The sequence below is a fragment of the Aythya ferina genome (genome assembly GCF_964211825.1).
Source record: "Aythya ferina genome assembly, chromosome: 5".
In the NCBI taxonomy this organism is placed as follows: domain Eukaryota; kingdom Metazoa; phylum Chordata; class Aves; order Anseriformes; family Anatidae; genus Aythya; species Aythya ferina.
The window spans coordinates 58,456,803-58,474,923 of record NC_140301.1 but is presented as its reverse complement, the minus strand read 5'-3'; the positions used below and the strand labels follow the sequence as shown (position 1 = coordinate 58,474,923).

The 18,121-nt window shown below is 42.4% G+C and overlaps 1 protein-coding gene across 6 annotated transcripts in view; it reads right to left on the bottom strand.

The window, feature by feature from the left end:
- Positions 1 to 3,648: 3,648 nt before the first annotated feature.
- The window catches only part of LOC311438434 (uncharacterized protein), a 46,220-nt gene continuing 31,747 nt past the window's right edge, over positions 3,649 to 18,121 (bottom strand). For 3 of the 6 annotated variants that reach the window (XR_014694090.1, XR_014694091.1, XM_084522828.1), the window contains 3 exons: positions 16,930 to 17,090; positions 5,653 to 5,827; positions 3,649 to 4,344 (listed from right to left, as the gene is read on the bottom strand). Coding sequence is in view for 1 of the 6 variants with exons in the window: in XM_084522828.1 (XP_084378954.1) it covers positions 16,984 to 17,090 (107 nt within the window). In the remaining 5 variants the exon portion in view is untranslated. Of the gene's footprint in view, positions 4,345 to 5,652; positions 5,828 to 11,663; positions 11,684 to 14,235; positions 14,359 to 16,482; positions 16,555 to 16,929; positions 17,091 to 18,121 lie in introns of those variants that run through there. The other 3 variants (XR_014694092.1, XR_014694093.1, XR_014694094.1) reach the window with 3 other exon arrangements.

The window sequence follows — 18,121 nt, the reverse complement described above, 5'->3', positions numbered from 1 at the left end:
CCCGCCGCATTTCTCCCTCCAGCCTTTTCATTACTCACACGGCGTCTTTTCAAGATACGGACAGGAAAATCCTGGAAGGAAATTCTCCACCTCTTGCTTCTGCCTCTGCTCATTTTGCACGCAGCTACAGGCTAGCAAGAATCGTGGAAGGAAGCGAGAGCTGGAAACCTGCTATTAGCTTGCCTAGGCAATCTCTGCACAGCGTGCCCCAGTGTGCTGCTTTCTCCCACCTGCTTCCAGCACCCCCCTTTCCCATACTTGGTCCAAAAAGTTGCACTGAGGTCTCCTGCACCCATCCACTAAGTTAAGCACACGTTGCAGAGCCAGGACTGCTGCTGCTGCCAGCCTGCCCACAGACAGCTGCTGAAAAGCAGAGCTCTGGTTCTGCTTTCATTTAAATCAATGCAAATCAGGAGCAGCTCTATTACAATCACCTCATGAATGCTGATCTAAAACCGCTTTGCGAGGTGAACTATTTGTCAAACACTGGCTCCCCCCCAGCTCTGAAATCTTCAGGGCTTTCTTTAGTGGTGTGGTTTGAAAGATGCTCCTGCTGAGCTCTGCCCCAGATCCCAGGGAACTTGGCTCCTGCTAACCGGTGGGTGGAAGCAGCACCTTCCTTTCTTTCAAGTAAGCAGGAGACATATAAAGACATCTGTTCACAGGCAAATACCGTGTGACTGACCTGTCTGGGTAGTATTTATCAGACCTCTGCTCACCAGCTCCTGCTGTTCCACCCAGTTTGAATTATTATATTCATTTTGCATCCTTGCTTTGAAACCTAGATTTCCCTTCCTGCCTCAGATACACAACATTTTATCAATGCATCAACCCCTTTCTTATTGACCCTTTCTACTAAACATCTCCATCACTTCCATGTAGGCAGTAACAAACTCCAGAGGACACCTCATTTTTTTTCCTGGAGCACTGGATGAGGCTAAAGATAACCTTGAAAACAAGAGTCTGATAAGGAAAGCAAAGTGGGAACTGCAAAGAGATTTTCATCTACTTTTTTGGCTCTTCAGACTGTGCTTGCAGACAGCATTATGCCACCACCATGCAGGAAGCTGTTGGAAAGATTTGAGGTCAGTGTAAGTAGGAAAGAAGCAGTTGAGTAATTTCTTAACCAAAAATGCCCCAGTCACAACCAGCTGTTCTTAAACATGGCAGAAAACCCACTGTGGTTCAAAATGCCTTTTTTCTTTTAAACCCAGAATTATTTAAGTCAACACAGTTGGAGCTTTAGGGAATTAATAAGTTTTAAAAACATTTTTAGAAGTCTGACCTAAATGTAACCACACTCCTGATGGAAGATCAGCACTTCCCCCCTACCTTTCAAACTTGGTTTCTTTAAGCACAGAAACAAGCTTTCCTTTCTTAAGTGGTGCTAAAACAAAATGAGTGCATTGCTGTACCAGGATAAAAGAGTAACCACGATTGCTTCCTTTTCTTCTTCACCATTTCTTTTCCTCTGCAATTTCAAACACCTGTTTGGTGTGCTTTATGTCTTTACTTGTACTCCTACAAGAAGCCCGATACCCCATACCTGCTGAGCAGTGGGCAAACATCAACTCACACAGTGAGTGGACACAGCACATGCTGCAAAGCTCAGCTACACCCGGTGAAGAGCTGACCCTTTGACTCTAAACCTACAAAACAGGCCTATTTTACTTCAGGGAGTACTAACCATTTCAAAAATGGTTTTTCACAGAGCTGGGAATGTATTTTCCACAAATGTATGAACAAAGAATCCTCACCTTGGACTCAGGGGGCACCTAGAAGAGGAGGGAGCCATAGGCCAGCACTCACAGGTCAGACACTGTTCTCTGATGAGCCACCCCAATGCCCCAGGTCATTAAAAAATATGAGCTGCTGCTGAGCCCTTCACAGCATTGCTGTTGCTGTCGGTGTTTGTATGTAACAAGGACTCAGGTTCCCTGGGAGCAGCGTGGGCATCCACCAGGAGCCATCCATGTAGGTTTCAATGCCCTGTGAGCAGGACTGAGGGATGGGATGCCCTTGGCAATGCTCAGAGCTGTTTTCTAGCCCAAGTGCACACAGAAAACTTCCCGGTCTGAAAACAGTAATCAGGGTGAGCACAAGTTTTAGTTGTAAGCAATGGGATTTGCACACATCAGTCTATTATCTCCAAAACTAGCAGTGGTTGGTTTCCGATGGATTTGTGCCTTGTGACTTAAGGGTATATTGCTGAAACAGAGACTCATGTGGGAAACAGGGGAGAAGTCTGAGGCATGCTGTCTGCAAGAAAAGCAGGTAGAATTTGCTCACTGAAACCCAGAGAATCTGTACATTAGAACACAATAGAAAATACGTTTTGGTATCTGATGAGGCAGGAGTTCCTCAAAAAATCTTTCACTGTGGTTAAAGCATGTCTGCTGCCACACACTAGAGTGAGACAACAGGTAGGCCCACTGTGCACCTTTCTCCTTCGCAGTGGGGAGTAATATAAGATTGTTCTCTTTTATTTGTTCCAAAAATCTGCCCAAGAAGTGTGCATGGGACTCACTGAAAATCTGTATGAGGCAAGCATCTCTAAGCCCACTGTCCCTTCACCATTCAGGTGAAATCTGAGTTCTGAACTCACCAGGGGGGGTGCTAGAGATCATCTTTGACATATGACAGAATTACTTCTTGGTTTTTTTTTTTTTTTTTTTTTTTTTTTAACTACAGACTTCAGAAAGGAGGAAATAACTCTGCATGTAGAGGTTTTAAACAGCTGACAATAACCAAGGTAATAGCTGGCAATACCAAGAATACTTAGGAGGAAAAAAAGTGGGAAGAGGGAATACATTACAGCTTCTTTACTATTTCTTTATCTTTTGTTTCTTTTCCCTTTAGAAATTTGAAAAAGTGGTTTGACAGACAGAAAATCAATAAAAGCCCAACAAAAGTTGTTGCTTTTGATATAAAAATAAAAATTGATGGAAAATATTGATAAAAACTCAGAGCCAAAGTACTCACCGGTATCTGATTTGGCACCAGTGAGAATTCTTCCTTCTCTGTTGTGTCATACAAGTTAAGTCTCAACAACCTGACCCAGAGGTTATGGATCTCCCATCCCTTAACATATTTGGCAGACCAAGGCAAAGGGATGCAGAACTGAGATGCACACAGCATTCAGAGAGGGTTGGGTAGCTGAGGCAAGCACACAGGAATTTGGAAGAATTAAGACTTCCTGTGTATCGTGCATCTAGGATGCACTCAGGATAGTGCTCAGCGAACAGGTAACTCAGTGATTCCCCTTTACATTTCTCACTCAGTGTGGCCCTGTGCCATATTGCTGGGATCCCAGCCAAACTCTGCTCAGGCATGGAGTGATTCATTTCTTCGTGGTGCTCTTCACTAATCTCCTAGTGCTTGGTAGGCACCAGTGAATTTCTGCATTTTTCCTTGTCATAGAGGGATCAGACAGGAAATGGGCACAGTGAGATTAAGGTCAAAATCAACCTGAAGTAAAAATCAACCAGTGTCCAACCTGAGACATCCAGGAGCTTATGGAAAAGACCAGAGCAGGGGGCTCTGGACACCAGGCTCAAGTTACTCTTGCAGCTTCATGGAAGAGCCCTGTAACAGATTCAAATATAGGTCTTGCTTACTTTTAGCATGAGACATTTTAAGGACCTTGCCTTATTGCTTCACACCTTTCATTTTCACTAGCATGCACACCAAAGTTGTAACAGGCCAAAGGTACAGAGACATTGCAAGCAAGTGGGAAAGATGTATATACACACACATATACAAAACTTTGTGTGGAACGTAACTGCAAACTGTGTCACAATGAACATACATAAAGGAAGAAGTAATTATCACATAGGTATAGCTTCTCTTTGGTGTACATGACTTAGAAACCCCAACTTTACTTTTCCACAAACTTTTCTTAAGCAGAATCTGAGGCTTGGGAAGAAAAGCCTGAGGAATAGTCTCATTTTATGATCATTGTTTTTCATATTTCACCTGCAAAGTCTGTGCTTCTGTTATCATCAGACCAGCTGTGCAGTCACAGGGAGCCATTAGAGCTTCCGAAATGACCTCAAGTAACTTCTAATTTAACCATGCCAAAACTTTCAAAGTCCATTATCACAGCACCAGGCAGGTTCTGCAAGGTCCAAACCAAGACGCCTGTGGAGCTTCTCGCAGGAAAGCAGGGAAGTTCCTTCTCTTCAATGGCACAGATTTCATATTTCTAATCCTGCAAGGAAAATTTTGCAGATGCTGCAGCACATTCACTGCTAGAAAAACAGGTCCCGTCCTTCAGGAGAGAAGAGGTAGGAATCTCAAACTTCTGTTTGGAAAGGTGAGGAAGACAGAGACTTCTGAGGTAACCTAAAAAAAATAAAATAGTAAGGCCAGTACCACAGGATGGCAGCTTGTAGCTGCCTAGAGTGAGGTTTGAATAGATTGGATGCAGTCACAGAAGTCAATGGTGTGAATGGCTCAGTAGGTCAAAAGGGCACATGGAATAAGGGGAGGAAACATTACTCCAGCATAAGGACAGCAAGTGTCAGCAGTGAGGTTAATCACAGGGGGCTCTTACGGGCCCACGCAATTTCCTCTTCCAGCCTTTCTTCCTGAGAAATAAAGCAATTGGAATCAATAATTTATTGTCTGACTTTGCAGAGAGAAATCACCGGATTAATTACAGAAAGCCAAGAAAAACAGACTGATGTCCTCCACTTGCCTTTTTTATTTATTTATTTTTAGGAGAAAAATATTTCTTTCCACAAATAAGTAATGCCTGAAATAACAACCTTCTGAAGATATGATTACAGAACATCCCTTTACCTTAAAAATCATACTCTGAGTTATTTCTGCCAATAGCTGAATCATCACAGAAAAGGTTCAGGTTGGGAAACAATCCACAGTTGTATCTCCACAGATATGTTTTGTACTCAAAGTAGTGTCCAGCTAAAAAACACCTCATGGGGTGGGTGTTGGACTGCTTGGACTAGCAATAAACCCCAGATGCCTCATCGATGGGAAACTCAAAAAATGTTATCCTAACAGCAAAAAAATGGAGAAATTGTCAGGCAGTAGTGGATGAAAGTCTTGGTTAAGTCTTACAGAGACCCCAAAGAGCATAATATCCCTTTTTGCACTCCCATAGGTCTCAATCCCACCTACAGGAGCTGGGGTGCTATTAAATGAATAGCTGGAAATACACCACACTCTTCTGCACCCAGGACCCCACAAAAGGGACAGGAGGAAAGCAAGCACCCTGCTGGAAGATGGAGCCATTTGCTTCATCAGAGCTAGTTTTCAGGCTTCCTGCACTCAGATGTGGATAGCTTCATAGCTATGTGACCATGTTTCCAGGCTTTTTTTTTTTCCCCCCTGGGGGTACTTCCAGGTGAAAATACTTTTGTTTGTTTGTTTAAATAAGTTAAAGCTAGAATTATGTGTAATCCTATGACTCCAGGAGCTGGGGCCCTAGGTCTGATGTTGGTTCTTTTATTTGATTGAATCTTTTCTCTTTCCACACTTAGCAGCCTGCACTTATGGAAAGCCACCAGGCAAGCTGCACTGGCCAGAGGGAGGACAGAGCAAAGAGCCATAAGTACTGCTCATGGCAGGATGGCTGGAGATAGAGCTTTACTTTATTCTCCTTCTCAGAGACAACACATTTATTCCTACCTTCAACCCTTCCTTCGACCCCATCTCTGTGCAAGGACATCACATTCTGGAGCCTCTTCTGGAATAGGCAGGAGCTACATAAAAGCCTTCTCCAGAACTAGAAGTCCACGGTTTTCATCACACTCTACTTCTGTAGGAATGTCTCCAAGAGCTTAAGAGATGTGCCTCAAGTACCCTAGGAAAAAAAAAGAAGAAAAAAAAAAATCAAGATTTTTTGGCAGCTGAAGCATCGACATAAATGTATGCCATTAAATTGTCCTGAAAATTATAGATTTAAAAAATAGAAATGCTTTAAACATGGCTTTTGCTTCTAATTTGGCAGTCTAAGTTAAACATTTTATACATTTTGGGTAAAAAATGTTATTATATTAGTGACACAGTTAAGAACAATGGGTCTTTCAATTTTAAACCATTTATATAGAATTGTTTAAAAATTGTCTTTGAGAAGGAAATTACTTACACTGGAGCTTAGCTCAGCCACGGCTTTTGGTAGAAATAGTCATTAGAACTCAGCATGGGGGTAAATTTTGAATTTAAACACACTTGCTAAAATTTATATTGCTGGAAAGCCAGAAAGTTTCAGAAATGGAAGTGCTGTACCTCTATGTATGTGTTCCTAGGTGGTTCAGTTTGAGCTTGACAAGAGACGAGCAAAAAAGCATTCTTCTATAGGTAGAAAATTTAGACAGAGCATTCAGGCTAGCAATAAGTAAATAAATCAATATATAAATAAAAATCTGCCAACAATCAGACCCAAATTCTCTCACTGCCAGCCTGATGAAGGTGGAGAGAAGGATGACACCACACGCATGCTTGCACCAACCCTTAGTACAAGCCCACTCTCTTCACAGGCACCAGTTTGGCATGCAGGCTTTAATTTCAGTTCATGGGTACCAGAACTAAATAACCATGGATGCATCACATAACAGAGGAACTGATCCCCATGCCAGAAGGCAGCTGAACTTTGCCCTTACCATACATGTTAGTCCTCAATTTATATCTAACTTCAATAAGAGAAAAAACAGATTAGGGAATCCCTTCTCCTGACTCCTAAGGCAAAACATCTGCAGGATAGTGACAGATTCCCCAGTAAACATCTAAATCAGCTACATAGTCTTGGACCAGGTAAGTTTTCCCCTGAACCCACAGCTAATATGGCTCACACAGTTTAGCTGCCCAGGCTTAGGATGAGTGCTAGATGGCTCTCCTTTTTCTTCTTTAGATTAATTCTGTGAAAATTTTCATATTTATTTTCACAGAAATAAGTCCTTAAGTTGGTATGTTTGTGTCCTGGTTTCAGTTAAGATGTTGACTCTTCAGATAATTTGAAAAACTTAGCATGGAATTGCCTCTTTTTAGTGCAGTTAATCTCAACCCATCTCCTCCCTGGTGATGTTTTCTCGCATTAAGTTTTATCAGGGTTTGCTGCTGGCTCTGCAGAAACCATAACATGAACACAGAATCTGCTGACACACAAACCTTTCATAACAAGTGACACAGCTGCTACTCCAGCACTTCTTTGGAAAACAGTAACATCTTACATGACTAATTGATTAGCACAGAAAAGGTGTCTCTAATTTGCTGTTTTATTGGATACACAGAATAATACAGCTCTTCACTAACAGGAGCAGGTCCAACAGATGAGATGTAGTTAAACTGTAACTCATACGAAGTTATATATTGAAGGACACTAAACTGCCTTAAAGAAAGGATGTTCCAAGGCATTGACCATGAAACTTACGTATATATATATACACACATATATATATATACACACACACACACACTTCCAGATGTTCCTGTTGCTTCCCTTAAGAGTATAAACACACCAGGTAAGCAATGGAAGCTAAAACACACTTTTGTTTTTATATTGAGTGGCCAGTCTGAAGCCCACAGAGCTCATACTGCCTGCAGCACCTTTGGACTATGGAAGAGATCCTAATATGTATCATCCTTCAACCAAGTCAAGTCTCTGCAGCTGGAAGAACAACAGGGACCCATCCTGGACCAGAACTGCATCCCAGCCCTCAGGAGACCAGGGCTTCCACCACTTGGTCAGAAACTGCAGCTGCAGATGGTGCCAGGCTGTAACCATTCCTCAAGACCTTCTTACTGCTTTAGAAAGGTGCACAAGAGCAACAAAGGGCCTGCACCACACCTGGGTCTCCTTCTGGGCCTGGCACAAAGTGAGACATCAAGACCAATGCATACATACACGCACAGGGAGCTGTTCCTGGGCTTGGGCCTGAGTAACTCAAGACCATTTTTGGAAGAGACCTGCAAGCATCAAAGTGGGGTTTAATTTTGTTACTTGACTCCTGAGCTCAAGTCAGACCCATGTATTAGCCCTCTTTCACGCTTTGGAAATCCCGACTAAGAACTTTAAAATGCACTAGCTAAAAAACAGACTGGGGGAACAGAAGAGGTGAGGAAAGAGAGCCTCAGATTTCTTTCTGTCAGTGAATCTGCTCCAACCCTCCCTCCCCTCAGCTAACTGCTCTCCTTTTTTCATTTACATGGTCCTCCTGTGCTGAAGGCTTGAATGGGAGACTCACCTCTGAGCATTTGGGCTTTAAAAGTAGCAAACAATCACCGTTGACCTTGAGCAGATAGTCAGATATATATGGAGATAGGAGCAGATTTCAAGGAGAAGCTATTGGAGCAATTACCTTTTAGTAACTTAACCTTTGACATCTTTAAGCACTTCATTTACTCATGAAGGCAAATCTACAATCTGATACCAGCAATTAAAACTAAGCAGCTTCTTAGAGTGCGCTGATGGGAGCCTGGCCTGGCCTTCTAATGCAGAGTTGGCACTTAAGGAACAGTTTGTGATCCCCCAAGGACCCATTTAGCAATGCAGAGCTGTCTGCTAAGATCCAAAACAAACTGTGCAAGCAGGCAAAGGTCAGAACCCCCAAGCAGCAGCAAGTTGGTCACCCAAGTGTTTGTACCTTCCTTGGGATTTCCTCCAGCCAGGGAATGCCCTGTAACCACCACTCACCTATTCTCTCATGCAGGGAACACAAATGGAGAGAAGTCCTTCTGCACCAGCACAGGATTTTCTTCCCCTCATGAAGTGGAAATAAATCAACTTCACGCAGAAGAGTTGCATCAGGTCAGAGAGCAGCACAGCCCCTAAAGGTCAGTGGGGCAACATCAAAGCAACCTGGGCACTTCAGAAATGTCACCACTACAAATTTCCCACTACCAACAGAGAAGATTTGGGTTGGGCACCCTGGGGAACATACTGACTGAATGGACTTACCATCAGGGTAAAAGCTTGGGAAGTATCTGACCCTCCTTGCTTCAGGCACCATCTAAAGAGAGGTGCCACAGAAACATTCCTCCCCTTATCACCTGCAGGTTTCCAAAGTTGCATCCATTTCTCAGGCAAAAAAATATGTTTTACTTTATAAATTCACTTCATAAATTCTAACCTCTGCTACGGGACTGGCCATACTCAGTTGTATCCCTTCCACCTTTGTTCTTGCTAGATAAAAATGAACCAGACTCCTCTTGCCTTTTCTTTTATGATAGGGGTATTAAGAAGCTCAGGGGAAGGAAAATGCTGTGTGCCACTGATCCAATTAGAATTCCTCTTATCTGACCATGGGGGACCAAGATTGCTCACAGCATCCCAGATGCACTAGCAGGCAAAAGCTCTGCTACAGCTAGAGCTACTCATTTGTTTACTTCATTTCAAAACCATAACTGCTACTTCATTTTGGAAGAAATTAAAGGTATTAGGTTATTTAAGACCCATTTTAACATAAGGAAGGTAATTAAATCAACTTCTCAAAACTTAGAGCATCTGTGCATTTTTAGCCAACAATTCATTTTGATATTGCTTTATGAAAGCAATTCTCCTAGCCGTACTGCCTAATTGTGTAGCATTTGATTTCAAATGCAGCTCAGGTTAACCATAGACAGTAGAAAACACTTCACCTAAAACATCCATCTAACTGCTTGAGTGTGGCAAGAGCACAGAAAAGGCTACAGTTTTCCAAATCCACACATGAAGAGGAAAAAGTTGCTTTTTAACCAGTGCTATAAGCATCAAAAACACACATCTCCCTCAGAACATGTGTAAAGAGTCCCACATACAGGAGTATGAGTGGTTGTAGCCATCGTAATTATCTCTGTAATAAATGCTACTTTCATTTTCAGCAACCACAATTTGTGTTTGTGCTGTAGCTCCTTGCTACAGCCTTTTGCATTCAGTAATCAAACAGCTCGGGGCAAGGTTTTGTCCATAATGAAGAGCAGCAGTTGACTCTGTATTGCAGAATCTAATTTCTGTCAGAAAAAAAATATAATTGCAGCCTTACTTTAATTTATGGTTTGAAAACTGAAAGTCATCAATATAAACCAATTTGCACCAGAAACACATATTTTTCAAGTGCTGTTTGAGCTACAGATCATGCAAAAATCATCTGGATCTTAATTATATCAATCTCACTTATCTTCATCTCAAGTGAGACATAAGCTAGACAAAGAAAATATAATAGACTTATACAGTTACTAATTATAAATCTTCTGGAAAAACAGGGCCTAATCTTACTAATTTGCAGGATACAGGATTCCAGTCCTGCTGTTTTCAATCAAGCAAGTTTGAGATTTCTCTCTGCTAGGAGCAGAAATGCACATTTAATCAGCATAAACCTAATGCCCCCTGTTGGTTATATATAGCTAAATACATGGCATATACACGTAGGATTCCTCCAGCTCCTACTGCTAACAAATGCATTGTACGGAACATTTTAACTCTTACATTGGCAGAGGAATTATGCTTCAGGCTGACCTGAAGGCATTTTCTCACATCATCTATGACAAAGGAGCCCCATCCTCCTACATGGGAAGCTTTTGCGTCTGTCCCAGTGATGGAAGCACCCTGCAACGACTTGTCCTGAGGCACAGAACCCACACATGGCAAACTGGAGCCATAGGGCGGGGGCCCTCTGGGTTACCCATTAGAGAAAGCAAAAAAAACGCTAATTTGGGGTCAGTTATTTCAAAGAAACAAACAAAATGTTATTTTCTTAAGCTTTTCTGTAACACTTTTTGATAGTTTCTGAGGAGACATTCAAGCTGAAAACTAACAGCATCTTCAGCTGGCTAACTTTTCTGTAGTCACTTTATCCTAAACATGGAATTGTCCTTTATTAAAGGAAAAAAAAAAAAGCCACAGGAATAAATGAATAAAAGAAATTTAACTTTTTCACCAAAAATTCATTGGCCAATAGGACATTTTCTGTTGACTGAAGGTGGGGTGAAGCTCTTTGCCTGGCTCTGGACAGTACAAAATGCTGAGATGACTGCTACCTGTGATCCCAGGAGCAGCAGCAGAGATAACAACCCCAGATAATAACCCCAGAGGTGGGAATCACTTCTGCAGGTGGCAGGAGGTTCTTTGTGCCCATCTCTGGTCCTTTGCCTTTCAGCAAGTACTCCTGCCAGATGCCTACAGCTGCATGCTCCCTGTCCCTCCTAGATAACAGATGTGTCAACAGAGGACAGTGCCAGGCTGATCCCGCATGGCTAGCTGAGCATCTGTCCATTGGAAAGGCTGTATGGAAGTATCACTCAGTATGGAAGTGATAAACAGCTTACACCTACAGAGCAGAGCAAAACACAGAGACCATTGCCTTGTCTTGACCTGGAAACAGCATCAGAATTGAAGATGCACAGCAGAAATTGCCATCCTCCCACATTTTGCTGCAAATGGTGCCATCAAAGTGTGGAGTATTTGTGTATTTTTGTGCAATTAAAGCATTTGTGTGGAGTGCTGTGACATCTATTCTTCGAGCCTGTGATGCCACAGACTCCTGCTTCATCAGAAAGGTGACCCAGAGGTGGTTATCAGCAAATGACAGCCTTTTCCTGCAGACATATGTGGTCCCCACTGTGCAGATGGCTGAACTGCCCAGAGCCTCAGTGACTTTGCATTACACTGTGAAGCTACAGCAGAGCCAGGAGCAGGATGCATAAGTCCCATTTTGTTCCTTTACCTTAGCTTCTGGAGCCACTGCCTCTCACTGGAGGAATCTTGCCTCTGTCCTCGGGTTAAAAGCATACCAGTGACATTGGGATTAGAACTCAGTAATAATCTGTTTATGAAATGACAGAATATTAAAATGCATGGGAATGCCACAGGCATTTTGTGACTGCTGGTAGCCTAGCAGAAGCCTACTGCTGAGCAATCATGGCTGTACCTTGGGCTATTCCTTCACCATTTTCAAGGAAATGGAAAGCAGTCACATATACAATCAAAACTCCCTCAGCCATGCCATGCCCAGCTGAAACCAGGACCTTTGGCTTGTCCTGTTTGAAGAACAGGAGAGTTATTTCTTGTTGGGGGTTGCCTTAACTCTCTGCAACTGGCTGGCAAAGCCACTCTTACCCCTGATGGGCACAGCTTTTTTTCAAGCCACCCATTTCAGGTCATGTCATATTGTAAGTGGAAGCAGGTCCCTGTGGCAGCAAGTCCCCCAGGTTCCCAGGACAGGAGCCTGTGAGCCCCCCCAGGTGCCATCAGCCCCTCAGTGCCATGCAGGGCACCACATGTCACCTGAGACTGGAGGTACCAAAACTCTCCCTGACCATGAGAAGTCTCTGGAGCTGGGGCTTTCTGCACATCTGCAACAGCCATTGCCAGTGGCATGAGGATGCTCTTCTTGGGCAAAAATCCCCTCAAGAGCTCATCAGGGGAATGGGACATGCAGCTGCTGTGGTGCTGGTGAAAACAGGCCAGCTTTACATGGTTTTTATTATTATCTACACAATTGACCAAGGAGGAGATTGGGCTAGTTTTCATTCAGTTACCAAGCTCTCATCCTATCTTGACAGAGGGGCATCAGGTGCAGGTTTCAATATTGCACCCTGGGAGCAAATGCCTGAGAGCAAAGCCTCAGAGTACCAAACCTTGAGTCACCTCCATCCTCTGCTGGGTTTGGCCAAAGCCAACGATCAAACTCAAAGTTCCCTTCCCGTCTCTGGCATAGATTAGCTGTGCCAGAAGTGTAGGTAATAAAGCATAGGGTTCCTCAGTTACAACAGCGCACACACACACACAAAGGCATGGCTGAAATTAGGGTTTAAAATATGAGCAATTTAGAAGCAAGCTTTAAGAATTTCTTTGAATCAAAAGTGGCAAAGAATAATCATGGATACAACTTTGAAATACCTAGCTGTTCCTTCATCAGAAGGAAGTGTAGTCTCCTCTCTGCCTTCAAGCTGAAGCAGCCTACATTAGATGGCTCTTTGGGCATTCACTATCAAAATGTATATCTTACTGTAAACCAGCATTATATGGATAGAATTAAATGTTATTTCAGGTTCCTTAATAGAGATTCATGGATCTTTTTGCTCTTCCGTGCATTTCCCCTCCCATCATTTTAAAATAAATTCAAGAAAACTCATCAGAAGAAGAAAAGAGAAACATTGAGAAGAGCAACTGAATTTAAGTGATTTGCATAATCCAGAGTGACTTCATTCTGTGCTGGTGAGCCTGATGATAACCTTGTAAGTAGCCCTTTGTGACCCCTAGGACCATGAAGATAAGAAAAGCAATGCTTTTAAAAATAAAAACGTGGGTTACATCTCAAAGATTCACACAAATCCTCCTTTGAGACTGGAAGGAGGGAAGGAGAATCCAGCCAAAGAGGAGCTTAAAAAGCACATGTGATGCACTACAAATCTGTGTGACTGCTTAACAAAATTGGAAGAAAGAGAGCAAAGGAACACCTGCAAAGCAGCACTGAAAATTGTGTGTAATGCAAGCAAGCGATGGAGAAACTTCTGTAGCCTTTAAGGACTTCAAGTAAAACGCATAATGCTCAGAGTTGGCTTGCCTTGCTCTCTGCTTGATTTGAATTTCAAGCTCTGATGTACAAAAAGCTTTGTCTCAATGAAAGGTTTTGAAGTCCTGCAGGACTGCCTGCCTGGATGGTTTTGCTTTGAAGCTCTCTAAAGTCTCTCCTGTCATCGCTGTTTCACATTAAAATATATATTCTCCATTGCAGGACCTTGCAAAGAGATTTTCAGCTGTTCAATTCCCTTTCACACTCTCAGTCACATTGTTTTCTTCAGGATCTAAGAATATGCAGATTTAATGGAGAGATCTTTAAAAAATAATGCTTTCCTTACAGGAAACAATAAGCTAAAAGCCATTTGTTGTCTCCTGCTGGCAGATTTTTGCCAACAAGACAAGAAAACATAGAATGATCAGAATACTGCATGCTGGAAAGCAGAGTTGTCTGCCTGTTGTAAACCACTCTTTTGTCCTGATCATATCAGGTCTCAACATTTTTTTCCATGATTTCAGCTGCCTTCCAGTCAACTCCCAAACTCAATTCCACAAACAGAGCAGAAGACAACAAAGGCAGGTGGTGGTTAGCATCACCAGGCTCTGCTGTTTCTCTGAGCCCTGTGTTTCAGAGTCCTGGCCCTCACCTGAGACCAGTGCTCTCCTTGCCAGGCTCCAACAGCCCCTGCATCCTCCTGGCTACCACAGGATAAGTTTGCCTCTGCTTTCTTTTTTGCAGCCTTTTCTTTATTTCACCACCCCATAGCACTACTCACCTCACTTTCCTTCTGCTTTCCTCCTGTTCATCACTTAAACTCCTGATCTGTTGCCTCTTAAACCTTTCTTTTTAGACGTAACAATCTCCACCTGCCTCTTCTGGCAGTTATTTTGGGATCACCTGTGACCCTAAGCTCAATTCTTCATCTTGGTCCTCTCTATAATTCTGTCTGTCAAGAGCTGCAATTTCACCCTGAAAGACCCCAAAGTGAGCAATTCCCCTATGCTGCAGTCTCTTCTCGCATGGGCTATCACAGCTGTATTTCTTGTTGAGAACAAGAAATTCATGTTTAAAAAAAAAAAAAAAAAAAAAAAAAAAAAACACTTCCAGAGTCAGCCGAGCCCTTCAACCTTCAAATTAACATACCCATTCCAAACAGAGGTCATTCTCTGAAGACCTATATATATATTTCTTTTCTGCTATACCCTCTTCATTTTATTTCTGGAAGCTTTGTGTTGACTTTGACATGTGTTTAAAGAACCACATTTGCAAAGGTGTGAGCAGCATGTCAAAATCACAACACACCTTTCTTAAAACAGATTCAGCAGTGCCCACATTTAGATCTATCATGGCATAGTAGAAACACTACAGCTTCATTGTCAGTAACACACACACAAGGAGGGAACGGGTCTGGTTTCTTGCTCAGCCACCTCTGAATGTGCAGCCAGAATGGCCAAGAAAGCATTTAGGTGGGTCAAGTCTTCAGTCTGGTATATGCCTGGAATCGATAGTGAAATACATTACCTGTCCTAGCAACACACTCCTTTTTCAAAGTGTAATGAACATATTTTTATTTTTTTTTCCACAGGATATCTTCTCCTGGCCATTGAATACAAATAATGAAGAATCATAGACTCCATTTTAAGCATTAGTACAACCAATGCAAGTCAATATTAAAGAGTCAGAAGGGCATTTATATCCCTGTAAACAGATAATTCAGTTAACAGACTGGTTTTGAATTTGTTGTTTTCCGACATAATTGTTTTCTCACTTCTTTTTGTCCTAGTTTTTTGTCTATCTTTCAAGTAAATAGAGAAACAAAATGGATTCTGAAAACTGCACTACACTTGAATGAACCAGCAAACTCACCTAAGGGTATGATGTTTTTCCAAAGGAGGAAGCATTTCCCTCTTTCATGTTTTATATAATGAGTAATAGCTATCACCAATTCTAGGAAGATCTTAGGCAAAATATTATGTATTTCAGAAATGTAAATACACCACTGTGATTCATGAGTTGGCATAATCATATCAGTGAAGAGGCACACTGGGGAGGAACACCCTCTCTTTTAGAGATCAGAGCAACTTTAACCACACTAAGAGCAGGTGTGTCTCCAGTTGCTCCACTGCCTTTGTTTGTAAGGCTGAATTTCACCTGTTGTTGAAAAGTAAAGAGTGCACCTCTGCTTTTAATGAGTAAGATTTACTAATCCCACTCTGTGCAGTCCAAACAGAGACTCAATGTAGAAAGTGTTAGCTCCTCTTTTTTTTTTTTTTTTTTTTTTTTTTTTTTTCAAAGCTTCTTCTCTGTTTTCCTTTACTCCACCTACTAACACACACCCATATCCTGAAGCTCCGAGTCATCTTTATGTTCTGAAGACCTGTTCAGGGCAATAACCTCCATAATTTCCTTAGATGTTCACAATGAATTACCACATTGCAACAACCCAGCTCTGATGCATTCCCAGTTCTCTGGGGGTTTGTCACACTGGCTTCACAATCTGGTGCTTTGCCAACCCCCATGCTTGTTCACCTGTCATTCCTGCTCTATTCCTGCTCTCTGCACCTTTCACAATGCTGAAAATGCTTCTTTGTTGCTGGTGGGCTGTGCTAGGTATTCAAGTGCAACACTCCCTTATTCTCCTCCCCATGCTGCCAAGATGGGAGCAAGGTCTAATAAAGTTATTTTCTACTGAAGAAGGACCAGCTGCAAAATGTATTCTCTGTTTTCTCAGCATCCAAACCCAACTGTAGGCCCCCTCCTCCACCAGCCTATCTTCACATAGACCCCTGTGTGCTTCCCCATTGGTTCCAGAAATTTCCCTTCATCTTCTTTCTCTTATCCCCTCTTTAAGAAGCTATCCCTACACCTTCTTTCTCTTCATTTTGCCAAGCCCCATTTCAGCCCCATAAATCTTCCCAGGTGAAACAGGAGCTCCACTTCTTGCAGAGGACCAGAACATCACCCCAGTCCCACTTCAGTGCTGCAAAGCAACTCCCATTCCCTCTCCCCAGCACTCACGTACAACTTGCCATCCTCCTGGAGATGAAATGACCCAACTGCCTCCAGCACTTAAATCCATCCAGCAGCTTTCACTAGAAATCATTTGAGCAGCTCTGTTTTATATCCTTCTGAGGTTTCTTAAACTGCTGCCCAGCTTTGATTAACTTGTCAAGCCCCCAGATTTTCTGTATTATTCCCTATTCCCTTGCTAACACAGCTTGCTTACTGTTGTTAGCTTTTGACAGCTGCTTTGCATTGAGGAGACATTTTCACTAGGTTCACGAGGATATCTTAAGCTTTCCCCTTCAGCTAGGAGGCCCCAAATAACTCAGAACCTGTGTGCAAGGGTGACACCAGTCTATGCTGATTTTCAATTTCCTCCAGTTTTCTTAGTTTGGAGCCTCTCAAATGGCAGATTTGAGGAATTACTATGAATCTGATCCATAAATAAATTTTGCCGGAAACTCACCAAGCTCCAAGACAGATGATGTCTTCCACATTCTTGCAGGACATCTCATATTTCTTACTGCTTTCCCAGGCTCTGAGGGAGTAGCGTGTCAAAGATGGCACGCAATCCTGCCTGGGCCGTCAAAGACAGAGGCTGAGTACTGCTTCCTGCTGAGAGGATGTCTATAAAAGAACATAGAAGACCTTAATAATAATAGAAAAAGTGGTGGACTCGCTTATAAAATAGGAGGAGCCTTACTTACATCCTTCTGGGATTCCTCACGTGGATGACCTGTTCTAACTAACTTAAGACATCTGTTATGGCAACAAATCTTAAGTTGCCGTTTCCCTTTTTGAAAGGTTCTTTGATTAATTGTTTTTCTCAATTATCAAACTTCCATTTTTGAGTGCAAACTTGAGAAGAAGAAGAAGAAAAATATTAATTTTATCTAGAAATCTTGGATATTTTCCAGGTAGACTAACACAAATGTACATACACCACTCCAGTTCCACTGACATGAACAGGGCTAATACAGATAGCATCACGTAAGGGTAGGAGCCTCTCAGTGCAGGTTTATTTAGTCATCTCCAGATATGTCTTTTCCATCCTAACAACTAGCTGGGTACTTCTTCAGCCAAATCAAACCCATTTACCTGTGGAGGAGGTGTTGGTCCTGCCTGTTGCTGTACCAAAGCAACCTGATTGTACCAAGCAGGAATAACACTGACCTCTTGTTTCTGATTCCCTGACAGCAGTGAAAAATGATAATTTGGGCAACCTGATTGAGCCAGATATATGAAACTAACTTATGTTTTTCTCTCTTTGAGAACTGCTCTCACAAGGAATTTCATCAAGAGAAAGTCAAGCCACAAATGAGCTCACATGACCCAAGCCAGCCACAAATGGTTCGCTGCTCTGGTTGTTATTTAATGAAATATGTGAACCAGTATTAGGCTTTTAGAAGGATTTTCATGAGGTTTTATGACACGTCTTTTTGATTTTTAATGGTTACTTTCAAAATGTGACAGTTTCCAAACAGCTGTGGGGGGAGGGCAGCAGGGGATGAGAGGGATGTCCCTAACTGCACTCTTCATTTCAATGCATCCTGTTCATTTTGCATTTCACATGCAACCTTTGGCAAGCAGATTACCATATCAACAAGCTAGGGAGGCAGTTTTATTTTCTCTTGTGATGTAGAGCCAACGTAGCTCCA